Source organism: Orussus abietinus, unplaced genomic scaffold (genome assembly GCF_000612105.2).
Source record: "Orussus abietinus isolate OABI.00-Male unplaced genomic scaffold, Oabi_2.0 scaffold19, whole genome shotgun sequence".
Taxonomy (NCBI): Eukaryota; Metazoa; Arthropoda; class Insecta; order Hymenoptera; family Orussidae; genus Orussus; species Orussus abietinus.
In genome coordinates, this window is record NW_019395981.1 from 540,744 (window position 1) to 551,848 (window position 11,105).

An 11,105-nucleotide genomic window follows, 5' to 3' on the forward strand; every position below is an offset into this window, starting at 1 on the left:
TACCGAGAATTTTCAAACTCTAGACGAACACTCTCCCCTGCAGGCCGTACAAGAGGATCATTGTAGTTGGCGTCCCGAGAGAGGGGCGGCGCTGCGCTCTCTGGGTCGCGGAGTTTCCCCGCGCCGGTGTTCTTTGTCGCGAATCGCGACTCGCAGCGGCAGTCCACCTGTGAACTCCAAACGAAACGAGAGCGAGTCCAGTAATGGCCGCCGTCCGGGTGTGATCGTTTCCTCGCTCGTCAGGTCGTCCCCGCCCGAGGACTCCGAAGCGTGTCCCGTGATTGCCAGTCCCGCGGTCTCGTAGGACGCGCCAGCGGACATTGAGTCGGCAGTATGTGTCCGCGGTCGCAGTTACGGGCACTCTCGTGCGCTCGCTCACTGCCCGGGCAGCCCGGGGTCGCGATGTAGCTCGCCGAGGTTCTCCCAAGCCCATCCTCTCTCATCGATGAGTCGCGAGTCGTCGGGCGTGTTCCTCGCACGGCTACCGAGATTCGCGGATCGCATGACGTCGCCGTCGTCCTGGTTTCCTTCAAGTGCCTTTCAACCCGTTCCCCGCTGTCGAAGGAGCATCGGTTCCGCGAGGGTCGCGAGTCGCCTACCAGGTAAGTCCTCGACGAGGTCGACGGCCGACCCCGTGTCACAAGTCGCGCTCGAAGAGAGAGGGACCGAATCGGGGGTGGAATTTTCCACGGGCGGCGTCACTTCCGAGCGCATTGTTTATTTGCGATGGCGCGCCAACCCTTTGCCCCGCTGTCGCCGTGCGCACGAATAAACAACCGGGCGGACGCGCTCGTGTCGCGGCTAGAGAAGGAAATGCGCGACGCGCTACGTTCGTGACTCCGCCTGCCTTTTCTGCCGTTCGTGCGCGGCTAGTTTATACACGGGTTTTGTGTCGGGACCGAGCTAGAACGCCCAGGAAGAAAGGAAATGGAAGATCCCCGTAAGCCGTTCCGCGTAGGTGCGTCTCTTTCGCGCTCGCACTAGAATGGATTAGAAAGAGGCGGACTGGTCTCTCGGCGGCGCGGGTGGGGGTGGTGCATTAACGAAACCGCAGTTCGCTGATCCTTGCCGTCATCATCTATGCCGTATGAGGTATAATTTTATTTTCTACTTTTTTATCGGGAAAGATTCTGCGGGTTTACTCTCCTTCTCCCGAACACCGTTACGCGCGTTGGGTGGGTGCGCCATAAACTGGACATCGGTTGATCGAGAGTAACCCTCGGGATATTTGGAATTTGACCACCTAGGGGTAGATGCAAGTGAGGGTCATCCGAGCGAAACCGATACCTGTACGCGGTCCAGGTTCGGTGAAACTGAATACTCCTTCGATCTTCACCGTTTCGGTCGAATTCGTTTTCTCGATTTACGGCCGATGCCAGAAACTTCGCAGTTATACTCAGAAGAAACGACTCGAAAGTCTGTCATCCTTGGAATTGAATAGCTGTGCCGATCGCTCGAATCTTGGATAGGTTTCAAACCTGCTTAAACTTGCACTTGGATTTCGCGCAAACGAGAGCGGGTTGTGAATGCGTATACGCGATATGGTATCTCGAAAAAGAAAGCATCTTCTACACCGTTTTAAGCCTGGTTTATGCTTCCGTCTTAACGCTAGTCCGATGCCAACTTTTAATTTCTCGTGGCAAGGAATTCATAGGGAACGTTTATGCTTTCCTTATCGTAACTTTAACTTTTGGCATAAACGCTCGTTAAGAATTTTTTTACGGCGAAAAATTAAAAGTTGGGGTTGGGTTAGGACGGAAGCATAAACCAGGCTTTAACTGGGATTAACTGCGAATCCGAGGAGGCACATATCGGATCCCATAGTTAACCTTGAGCGGCATTACGATCGTGTGGGTGTTTTTCCTAGATTTGCGCCGCGTAAGGCCAGTTACCGGTCTCTCGGGGGACGGAGTGGGGGAGGACATTGGGCGGCCGGTTCGAACTCCCATTGGCTATACCAGCTTATCGTTGGGCACTCGTTCCGATTCGTGCCAGCTCGTCTTTCGCGAGTGCTCGCGGCTGCATGGTTGCGCGTGGTTGCGCTCGCTTGCGTCATCATGACGGCTGGTCGTAACTCGCGGCCCCCCGACGCTCCATAACGACTGACAACGGTGGAGAGTGTCATCGGAGAAGCGAGCACGAGCGGACCCAGACTCCACTAAAACCGGCCGCGGAACCAGCTTGAGTCATTCCGTAGAACTGACGCATACATCGTGGGACGGTTCCTCGTGACTTTTAGGCTCTCTCGTTCAATCCTCGAGATGCTGCGGGACGTGGGATTCGGGACTCGGCACCGCTTCGAGCTGCTCGACTCTTTAGACGATATCGACGCCCTCGGTCTGAGCCGAGTCCTGACTCCCCCCGTCAATGAAATTCGACTCGATGTCCTAAATCATCGCGCGCGTATTGTCGGGTGAAAGCTTTTTGGCTTCGGTAGCGTCGCCCAGCAAACGTTTTCTTTTATGTCGCGCAATCCTGCGATCCTAAAAGGAGGGTCACTTTGAAGAGTACTTCTCTAGTTTGTAGTTTACCCTGAAGAAGGTGTCGGTCGATCGATGAACTTCGATGCCACGAGCTAGCTGACCCACGTTCCTGTCTCGGGGACTCTCGATACGTGGCAGAGGTATATCCTGCGAATGAATTCGGTATTAGGTTTAATTTAGTGCGGAGGAATGTTTTTTTTTTTGTTACGTCAATGAGGAAATAACGTATATGAGGCAACCTGTTTTTGTTGGCACGTTAAATATTGCAATATTGTATTGGTGTTGACGACCTATGGTTAGGGTTTCACGATATCTTGTTTTGTTGCAGATTTAAACTGGATGGTTCGTGCAAAGATGAATCACTCCTTTTAAGTTCCATCGGATACAAGAAGAGTTTTGATCGTACTGAGTGGGAGCGCGATCAAGGAACCGTGACCCTTATCGCATTCACTCCAACGAAACATGTCCCAGCTAAACATAAACAGCGGAAAACGCGGCAGGGGTGTTGTGAGCACCTCAGTGGTGGCCACGCTGGGTAGTTCGACCGACCTGACCAGCCTGTTCGAGTGTCCAGTTTGCTTTGACTATGTACTGCCACCTATCTTACAGTGTCAAAGTGGACATCTTGTCTGTAGCAATTGCCGGCCAAAGCTCACTTGCTGTCCCACCTGCCGTGGCCCTCTAGGTAATTACTAAATTTTTGCAGTTCAACGTAATGTAATTACATTATCGGTAACCTCGATGTGGTTTTTCAGACAACTTAACATATAAATACAATGTGATGTCGTTTGTCAATAATATCGTACCAATTATAAAATGAGGTTTTTTGTTCCATCGATCAGGTAACATTCGTAATCTGGCAATGGAAAAGGTAGCAAGCAACGTTATGTTCCCCTGCAAATACTCTACCAGTGGGTGTACAGTAATGCTAATGCACACCGAAAAGCCAGAACACGAGGATGTCTGCGAATTCCGTCCGTACAGCTGCCCGTGTCCTGGTGCCTCGTGTAAATGGCAGGGTTCTCTTGAACAAGTAATGCCTCATCTTGTAATGAACCATAAAAGCATTACCACGCTTCAAGGTAATATTTTTGTTCTTAATTTATCTTTACATATCAGTCTCCAACGGTTACGGGGGACTTTATTGGATTCTATGAAATCCCGGTTCTCAGGGTGAATAATGTACTTAATTGCTCTGAATTCTTGAAGGTGAAGACATAGTGTTCTTGGCAACTGATATTAATTTACCTGGAGCTGTCGATTGGGTGATGATGCAGTCGTGCTTTAATCACAACTTTATGCTTGTACTTGAGAAACAAGAAAAGTACGATGGACACCAACAATTCTTCGCTATCGTTCAATTGATCGGATCACGTAAGCAGGCTGAGAACTTTGCTTACAGGTACGTATTATCGCTGTAAGTGTTTGAATGTCGAGTTTCCAGTATTTAAATGTAAATTTCCCCGAGATCCGGCAATCTTAAACAATGTGTAAGGATATTGAATCATCGTGAGTCTGAAAATTACCTTCGACCTCTACAGATTAGAATTAAACGGTCATCGACGACGACTTACTTGGGAGGCGATGCCGCGTTCGATACACGAAGGGGTTTCCTCGGCTATCATGAACTCGGACTGCCTGGTCTTCGACACGTCAATCGCCCAGCTGTTCGCCGACAACGGCAACCTGGGAATCAACGTGACCATCTCCATGGCATGAGAGAAACCATAGAAACCACTTTGAAATTGTTCAAACCGCGCTCTCCGAGGCGAGACTTGCAGACGTTGGAGAATCCCCCGCTTTGGGATGACGTTTTCACGCGACTCCGTTGAACGCAGTACTGATGTGGACATCGGAACGAACTCGGGACGCATCTGGAGCCTCATCGCTCGCACACTATCGGTAAGAGGAAGACTTTGTTTAAAAGCTTTAAGACATGCTTCTTTGTGATATTAATATTTTAGACCACTCGTATAATTAACGGCTTCGTAAGGAATCTGTACTAGTATGACTTGAAGCTTTTACACCGAGTATGAGACTTGATTCGAATAAGTACCTGGCACCGGTTACGCTTTTGTCAAAGCCTTCAACGTTACGGAGTTCACGTTTGATTTAGAATCCTTATTCCGAGATTCAGAACTAGCGAAAGGTTTGGTACTCGCAAAAGGATGATCATCTCTAACGTGTCCTAGGTGCTTCCGCGATGTGACTACGAGTCGGGATGATCTTTTTCCCAGTACTCCGAAGAAAGATCTTCATCCTCTGATAGATTAATTTAGCTAGCGGGTAGGGCGTTTTTCGTTTCTTTCAATCGAATTAAATTTACTTGGTGCCATAAAGATCCGGTTGGTATAAATGTTTGGCTATGGTAAATGGTGACAGTCCTCGATTAACTAAATTTATTAATTTTGAATGACGACGATCTTTTTGGAAAGTAAACTACGCGACTTAGTGTCTATTATATGAAAAGGTTCTGTAGTTCCAATTTGGATTTGCTTCTACGATTTTTTTTCTTTTTTTTTTTACTGTATTATGTGAGATTATTTCTCAGGTAATTTTTTTGTTTGTCAATTTACTGGCGTTCTTGAATACTTGTAAGAATTTTCGAGTGACTGAACGGCAGAGTATTTTGATATACTCTACCTAAACAGACAATTGAGGTAATGCCGTAAAGAATTTAAATAGAAAATAACCCATTCTTAATGTTTCAACCTGTGCCAAATAATATTGGAAGTAAATCCAAGGTGGAACATTTCGAACCTTTACTCGTTAGTCCCCTAGCTTAAGATTATACCGGTAACGCGATGGTGACGAAACAAACGAGGAACTATCCGAAAAAAAGGATACAACCTTGAGATTTCTTTGACTCGTATCACACACTCGGTTTAAATGCGATATTTTAATGCCGAATCTTTTCTCCTTCTCGCCACAGAGTTTCTTCTAAAGAGTTCTAAGAGCTGAGAAAGCGTAACTAATTCTCTTGATATTTATCGACTGGATGCCTTGAATATTCACCATACTTTTCACCACACGATAGAAATCATCAGTGCACTTGTACAGACTTCGTAACTCTTTTAATCTTTGTACCACCAACTCTACCGAGCCTTCTCTGCGCATGCAGCGGAAACGGACGCATTCTAGTTTGTTGCAAACCAGACGCAACATCTACTTTTGTAACTATTTATTAACAAAACGAAGAAAAATGAATACTAAGTCGTAAGGTTTCGAGCGAAGCCCGCGTCGTCGTCGTCGCAGGTATTAGACGCTCCCACTTTTTGCGATTCTGCGCTGCACCTCTTGGATGCATTAAGTTTGTCACGTTTCGACCAACTCTCGCCTTTTTATCTTTCCCCTCTAGCGACACGTCTTGAGGTTTTTAAAATCGCCTTTGTTTTCACCCTCCCCCTTTTTGTACTTCTTGCAGATTTAACGTTCCAATGTCTTTTCCTTTCAGGAAGTGTTTATTCCTCTAAAAGGTAGAGCTCGTTTTAATTCACCTGAGAACAGTTTTGTCTTGTTCATTTCGTTCTGTCGAGTCTCGGGAAAACCATGCAAGAAAAACAAAATGTATTTATGGCGTTTTCCCCTTACACCCTTGATTCGTTTTATTTATTTTACTAATAACCTGTATATTTATACGGTACGTCACGAAACAGCGAAAAATTCCGCGGAGATGGTTCAGGGAAGGAACTCGTGGGAATTTTTCGGGTGAACTCGATTAACGATTGCCTCAATCGATGCCCAATTATTTCTCTTTTGCCTCGATCGGCGCACGGGTCGCTTCGCACTTTTTTCGGACACGTTGATTTCCTGAACCATGTTCCGCTTGCTTCGCAAGTGTAGTACGTAAGTCTCTAGCTGCGTGTGAAACTAATCGGTCAATTGTACAGGGTATCAAAATCGAATCCTTTTCGACTGGGTTTACCCGCTCGAGTTTCTACACAGAAATCACGTGGCTAACATGCTGGACATTACATAAAACACGTTAATTTATTATCGGGCACAGTTTAGACTGCTCGTTTTCAACGAACGACCTGAAATTAATTCCCTGAAAATTTATTTACCTTTTTTTCCGAGATCGCCCGGCTTACGTCCAGTAAATATTCTCGGTCGTGTTATTCGACGTATGGAATTTCCTTCGACTCTCGAAGTTACCCATTAAAAAGGCACGAGTTGCCACTCAAGAAATTGCGTACTTGGTGCTGTTATTTAGGGGAATGTCGTTTCGCACTTCTCGACGCCCTGTGTCGGAACGTTATGCAAATTGTACGCGGTAATATCTTTTCATTTCCCTTGATTTAATCGCCTCGCTTCGGTCGTAGTCTTACATGCTGATTGAAGCTTCAGCGAGACGGATCGTTGTTGTATCTAGACAAATTCGCTATGTGATACGATTATAAGTAATGTAATTCAGCGTGCCGATGTAACGATATTGGACGAGAAGACACTCTCGCAGAAATAAAATTAAGGGAACCAAGTGTGTTACGTACATGCCCGCGCACATAGAAACTACTTAAAATAATCAGGTTTACATTAACGTGTATGCAGAGGAGTAGGTATCCAATTTAGCTAGACTCAAATCGGGCTCCGACTACTTTTTCGGCGGTTAATCATAAAACTGAAACGCGACTCGAGGTCTGATTACAATGTTGTTACTCCCAAGAGCTGAGGAGGGGGGGGGGGGAAGAAGAAAAAAGATCTAACTTTCATCTGGTCTCAATGTTTGAACTTCACGTCCAAATAAAATCCTAACACCGTTCACAGGGGAAGAAAAATCTTGCTGTCATTACCGCGGACTTAGGCGCCGGTCGCAACTTAGGATTACCAACCGAAAAATATATATATTGCCAGCAGACGTGTATCGATTGTCGTGCCAATTAATTGAATCGATCCGGTTCGCGAGGGGCTGTGCGTGTTGAAATCGAAAAAAAATTCTCCTTTATTTTCGGACAACGTGAAAGCTCGGGGTACGATTCGAGGACAGCCGAGGTTTTTTTCGCGTCCTCGCAATTGTACATCAGAAACTTTTGGCGCATCGATTATGGAAAAACGCGCAAGGTGTCCGCTGTCGAAACTTAGTATTACGAAAGTATGTATATTTTTCCTCGTAGCGTTTTAACGATTACGATCGCCCGACACTCGTCATATTCGTTATACTTATCGTTGGGGTTTTAAGAGCCGCAGCATGCAGACGGTGTATTAAACGTAAAAATGCTACAATCGCAGTGTGTCTGTCGACTTCTTCCCGTATACTCCCGGTGGCGTTCTGTGAATCTAGTTTTCCCTTTTACTATAATAATAACGGTTACGTTGTAATATGCGTTATAATACCTCGATAAGTTTTAGTTCGTCTCTCTGTCTCGAACCGTACGAGGGGAAACCCTTGTTTCTCCTCTCCCATAGAAAACAACGTCTCCGATAACTGATGTTGATAACTAACGAATGATACGACGACGCGCTCGCGCATCAGTATGGCGCGTTTCCACGATCCGAAGGAAAGTCTGCATTTTGATTCCTCGATGCAGGAGAGATGCTTAATCCTCTTAAGAACCGTAATAAACATTTGTGTTCATACGTTTATATTATAATTTAACGAGTGCGGACGTAGGCAACCAATTGGTAACCCGTCGTGGCGAACCTTCGTTTTTCGAGTTTAAGTCTAATCTGGGGGTGAGGTCTTTGCACATCCAAGATGACGCGTTGCGTCCATGTACAGCTACCTAAGAAAAGTGACGATTCAAAATCGTGCGTCTTTTAGAATTAAGCGATTCGTATGAAATTCCCACGTGTACAGTACTCGATTTTTAAACGGAATGACGACAAGATGCATGGAAATGAAGCGAGAAAATTACAGAGCGAGCCTCACGAGGATGCTGTAACGTTCTCTTCGTTTTCGAAATTCGATTCCGTTTGTGCGGAGATTCACGTGACCAGATTTCGGGCGGTTTATTTATTTAACTGGTTTTCTCTCTTGAGAAATCGAATCCGTTAATTTTTCCAGGTGGTAACCATCTGGTCGCATCGCTTCATCTAGATTCGACTTTGTAACGACAAGTTATAATATGCTGTTATACGATAGAGATATCTAAGAGAATCTGTATATTTTGAGAGACTGCGGTCCCGTTACCAGGCATCTCGTTTATAGAGACTATGCATTCCTTCGTTTCTAACTGACTGAATCCAAAATGCGTTTTTCGAATCCCTGGAATGCCGGTCGTCATTGATGTTGCCGTGGAATACAAACCAAGATAAATATCCAAAGTCTGGTGGATCTCAGTGTTGAGAGAAAGAGAGAGAGAGAGCGAGAGAGAGAAAAAAGAACCCTTCGCGGCGTATAGATACATACGAACGTGCGATGCATAAATTGGCTCCAGAGGTGGAAATTATAATCAAGAATTGTGAATACCCGAAAGTCTTACGCGCCGTGTAAGCGACTAATCGAAATCACTTAAACATTGCCTGGTTGAGATGAATCGATCATGGCTAGCAAACACAAGGTGAAGCCCAAATAAATAATGTATAGCACATTGTCGACGGAACGTGTTTATTTAATATTGTAAATATATTTATAAGATATGAAACTATGTTCATTCGTGTAAAACCATGAATAAATCTTTTTTTTTTTTTAAGTGTTAAATGTTCTTAGCAACTTGTACGATGGGTGCTGCGTCACGAGCACGGGGTAGTTAGAGTTAAATACTTGGTAAACGACAATATTTTCTAATTGCCAAATAGGGATGTCAGTTGTGCAGTTTAAGATCATTGAAATTAAATTCGACATTGATTCTTCACGATATTGCGTTGTTTGCACAAATTCAAAAAAGAATCCACGCGAGTGATTACAGTTGTTCAAGGGCTTTACGCAGCGGCAACACAGAGATACGATAGTGGGAAAAGTGCCACCACCGTCACTGCCGCGTGGTATTACCATCACGAGTACCTGAGCCGCCAACGACGACTGGTAGATGGCACCGCAATCGCCAGTGCGCGAGCCCCTACCAGAACTCATCTCTTGAGTGCATTGAACAGAGATGAATTGAATCCTCCATCTTGCTGGTGTTATCGGACCACGTGACATGAGAGCGCGATATAAGTATTTACCTTATGATAAATAAACCGCAAACATAAAAAAGAAACGCATGACATTCCTGATATCACTCTTCAAGTTCCGCAGAAAAGGTACTCGCATAAAAAGTACTAAAAACGTCTCATGATACATTTATTTATGTAAAAAATTAATTTAACACGATGTTTACTAACTTAAATCATTTATTTTTATAGAATAACCACTTCTTTAAATAGTTTCAGAAGATAATTCAATTTAGGTGAAAGTAATTATATCACGATCTTTGCTTTTCAGGAAATAAAACAAGATGAGTTTGAAATTTGCATGTAATCTATCATTTATGTTCACGGAAAGTCCATCTCTGACCGGAAGGTACCAATTGGCTCAACAAGCAGGATTTAAAACAGTGGAAAGTGGATTTCCATTTGGTTTCACGCTTCAGCAAGTCGTCGAAGCAAAGCAGAATGCTGGCGTCGATCAAGTTCTTATTAATGTGTATACTGGTATGGCGAAACATTATTAAATTATGACTTTCCTTGATTCACTGTACTTTTGGTTTGGTTATGTACGAGTATAAATTTTATTCTTCATAGGTGATGTCACGAAAGGTGAACTAGGTTTTGCAGCAATTCCAGGAAAGGAAGAGGAGTTCCGAAAGAGTATTGAAGTGACAATTGAGTATGCAAAAGCATTGAATTGTAAAAAGTAAGTTCTTATTTTTTAGACAAATTAATTTGTTCAGCTTATGTCACATACTGTCATAACTTTTCTTATATTTTTTTGCTCTTTTTATTATAATAAAACATATTTTTAGAATTCATGTGATGTCAGGGAAAGTGGAAGTATCAAATACTGTAAATGATACAACTTATGAAAATAATCTAAAATATGCTGCTGAAAGATTTAAGACTGAGAACATTGTTGGTCTCATTGAACCAATCAATAGTATAACTGTCCCAAACTATTACTTACACAATTTTGAAAAAGGTAATTCCACATAAGTTAATATTGCATCTCACATTTTCAACATTTTTTTATTTAACATAGGTCTGGAAATTGTTAGAAAGATAAATAGTACACATTTAAAGCTGATGCTTGACGTATTTCATTTGCAACATTCTTGTGGAAATATTACTCATTCGATCAAAAAATGCTTACCATATGTTGGTAAGTACACACTATGCATTCAAAAAAGGTTTTGCACAAAGCAATGGATTTTCTCTCGCAAGTAATCTAATTTACTTATTATTTATTTAACACATTTACACCACAGGTCATGTGCAGGTCGCACAGGTACCGGAAAGAAATGAACCAGACACCTTAGGAGAGATAGATTACAGATACGTATTTGGATTATTGGAGAAAGAAGGATATACCGATTACATTGGCCTAGAGTACAAACCAAAGACTAGTACCATGAAGGGACTGAAGTGGGTTAAAAATTTTGGTTATTCTCTGTAACAAATACATGCATTTTAGTGTATAAAGAGTATAGTATGTATATTTTATAGCAATATACTTGTTTCTCCGGTGGATTGGATTCGTAAGATTTATAC

General features: G+C 43.7%; 2 protein-coding genes across 4 annotated transcripts; both read left to right on the forward strand.

Annotated features, from left to right (window-relative positions):
- Window positions 1–136: 136 nt before the first annotated feature.
- LOC105699683 (E3 ubiquitin-protein ligase SIAH1) lies at window positions 137–9,120 on the forward strand. Of its 3 annotated transcripts, none has more exons than XM_012424859.2 (6): window positions 137–602; window positions 2,520–2,623; window positions 2,812–3,168; window positions 3,326–3,565; window positions 3,693–3,885; window positions 4,025–9,120. In XM_012424859.2, exons 3-6 carry the CDS (start codon window positions 2,946–2,948, stop codon window positions 4,200–4,202), a joined length of 834 nt encoding a protein of 277 aa, XP_012280282.1. In that variant the 5' UTR covers window positions 137–602; window positions 2,520–2,623; window positions 2,812–2,945; the 3' UTR covers window positions 4,203–9,120. The 3 variants fall into 3 exon arrangements, with proteins under 3 accessions (XP_012280282.1, XP_012280281.1, XP_012280283.1); XM_012424860.2 differs by lacking the exon at window positions 137–602 and adding an exon at window positions 783–958; XM_012424858.2 differs by lacking the exon at window positions 2,520–2,623.
- On the forward strand, window positions 4,294–11,084 carry LOC105699684 (putative hydroxypyruvate isomerase). The gene is made up of 7 exons (XM_012424863.1): window positions 4,294–4,385; window positions 9,329–9,662; window positions 9,844–10,052; window positions 10,143–10,254; window positions 10,364–10,536; window positions 10,597–10,716; window positions 10,823–11,084. The coding sequence occupies exons 3-7, from the start codon at window positions 9,857–9,859 to the stop codon at window positions 11,008–11,010; spliced, it is 789 nt and encodes a 262-aa protein (XP_012280286.1). The 5' UTR covers window positions 4,294–4,385; window positions 9,329–9,662; window positions 9,844–9,856; the 3' UTR covers window positions 11,011–11,084.
- The last annotated feature ends 21 nt before the right edge of the window (window positions 11,085–11,105 follow it).

What these genes read in the sequence shown, in the direction of transcription:
- LOC105699683 (XM_012424859.2), top strand. Translation starts at nt 2,946, where the DNA reads ATGTCCCAGCTAAACATAAACAGCGGAAAACGCGGCAGGGGTGTTGTG. An exon ending in CACCTGCCGTGGCCCTCTAG is followed by an intron (nt 3,169 to 3,325) that starts GTAATTACTAAA and finishes TCCATCGATCAG; the next exon opens with GTAACATTCGTAATCTGGCA. An exon ending in AAGCATTACCACGCTTCAAG is followed by an intron (nt 3,566 to 3,692) that starts GTAATATTTTTG and finishes GAATTCTTGAAG; the next exon opens with GTGAAGACATAGTGTTCTTG.
- LOC105699684 (XM_012424863.1), top strand. Translation starts at nt 9,857, where the DNA reads ATGAGTTTGAAATTTGCATGTAATCTATCATTTATGTTCACGGAAAGT. An exon ending in TCTTATTAATGTGTATACTG is followed by an intron (nt 10,053 to 10,142) that starts GTATGGCGAAAC and finishes TATTCTTCATAG; the next exon opens with GTGATGTCACGAAAGGTGAA. An exon ending in AAAGCATTGAATTGTAAAAA is followed by an intron (nt 10,255 to 10,363) that starts GTAAGTTCTTAT and finishes ACATATTTTTAG; the next exon opens with AATTCATGTGATGTCAGGGA.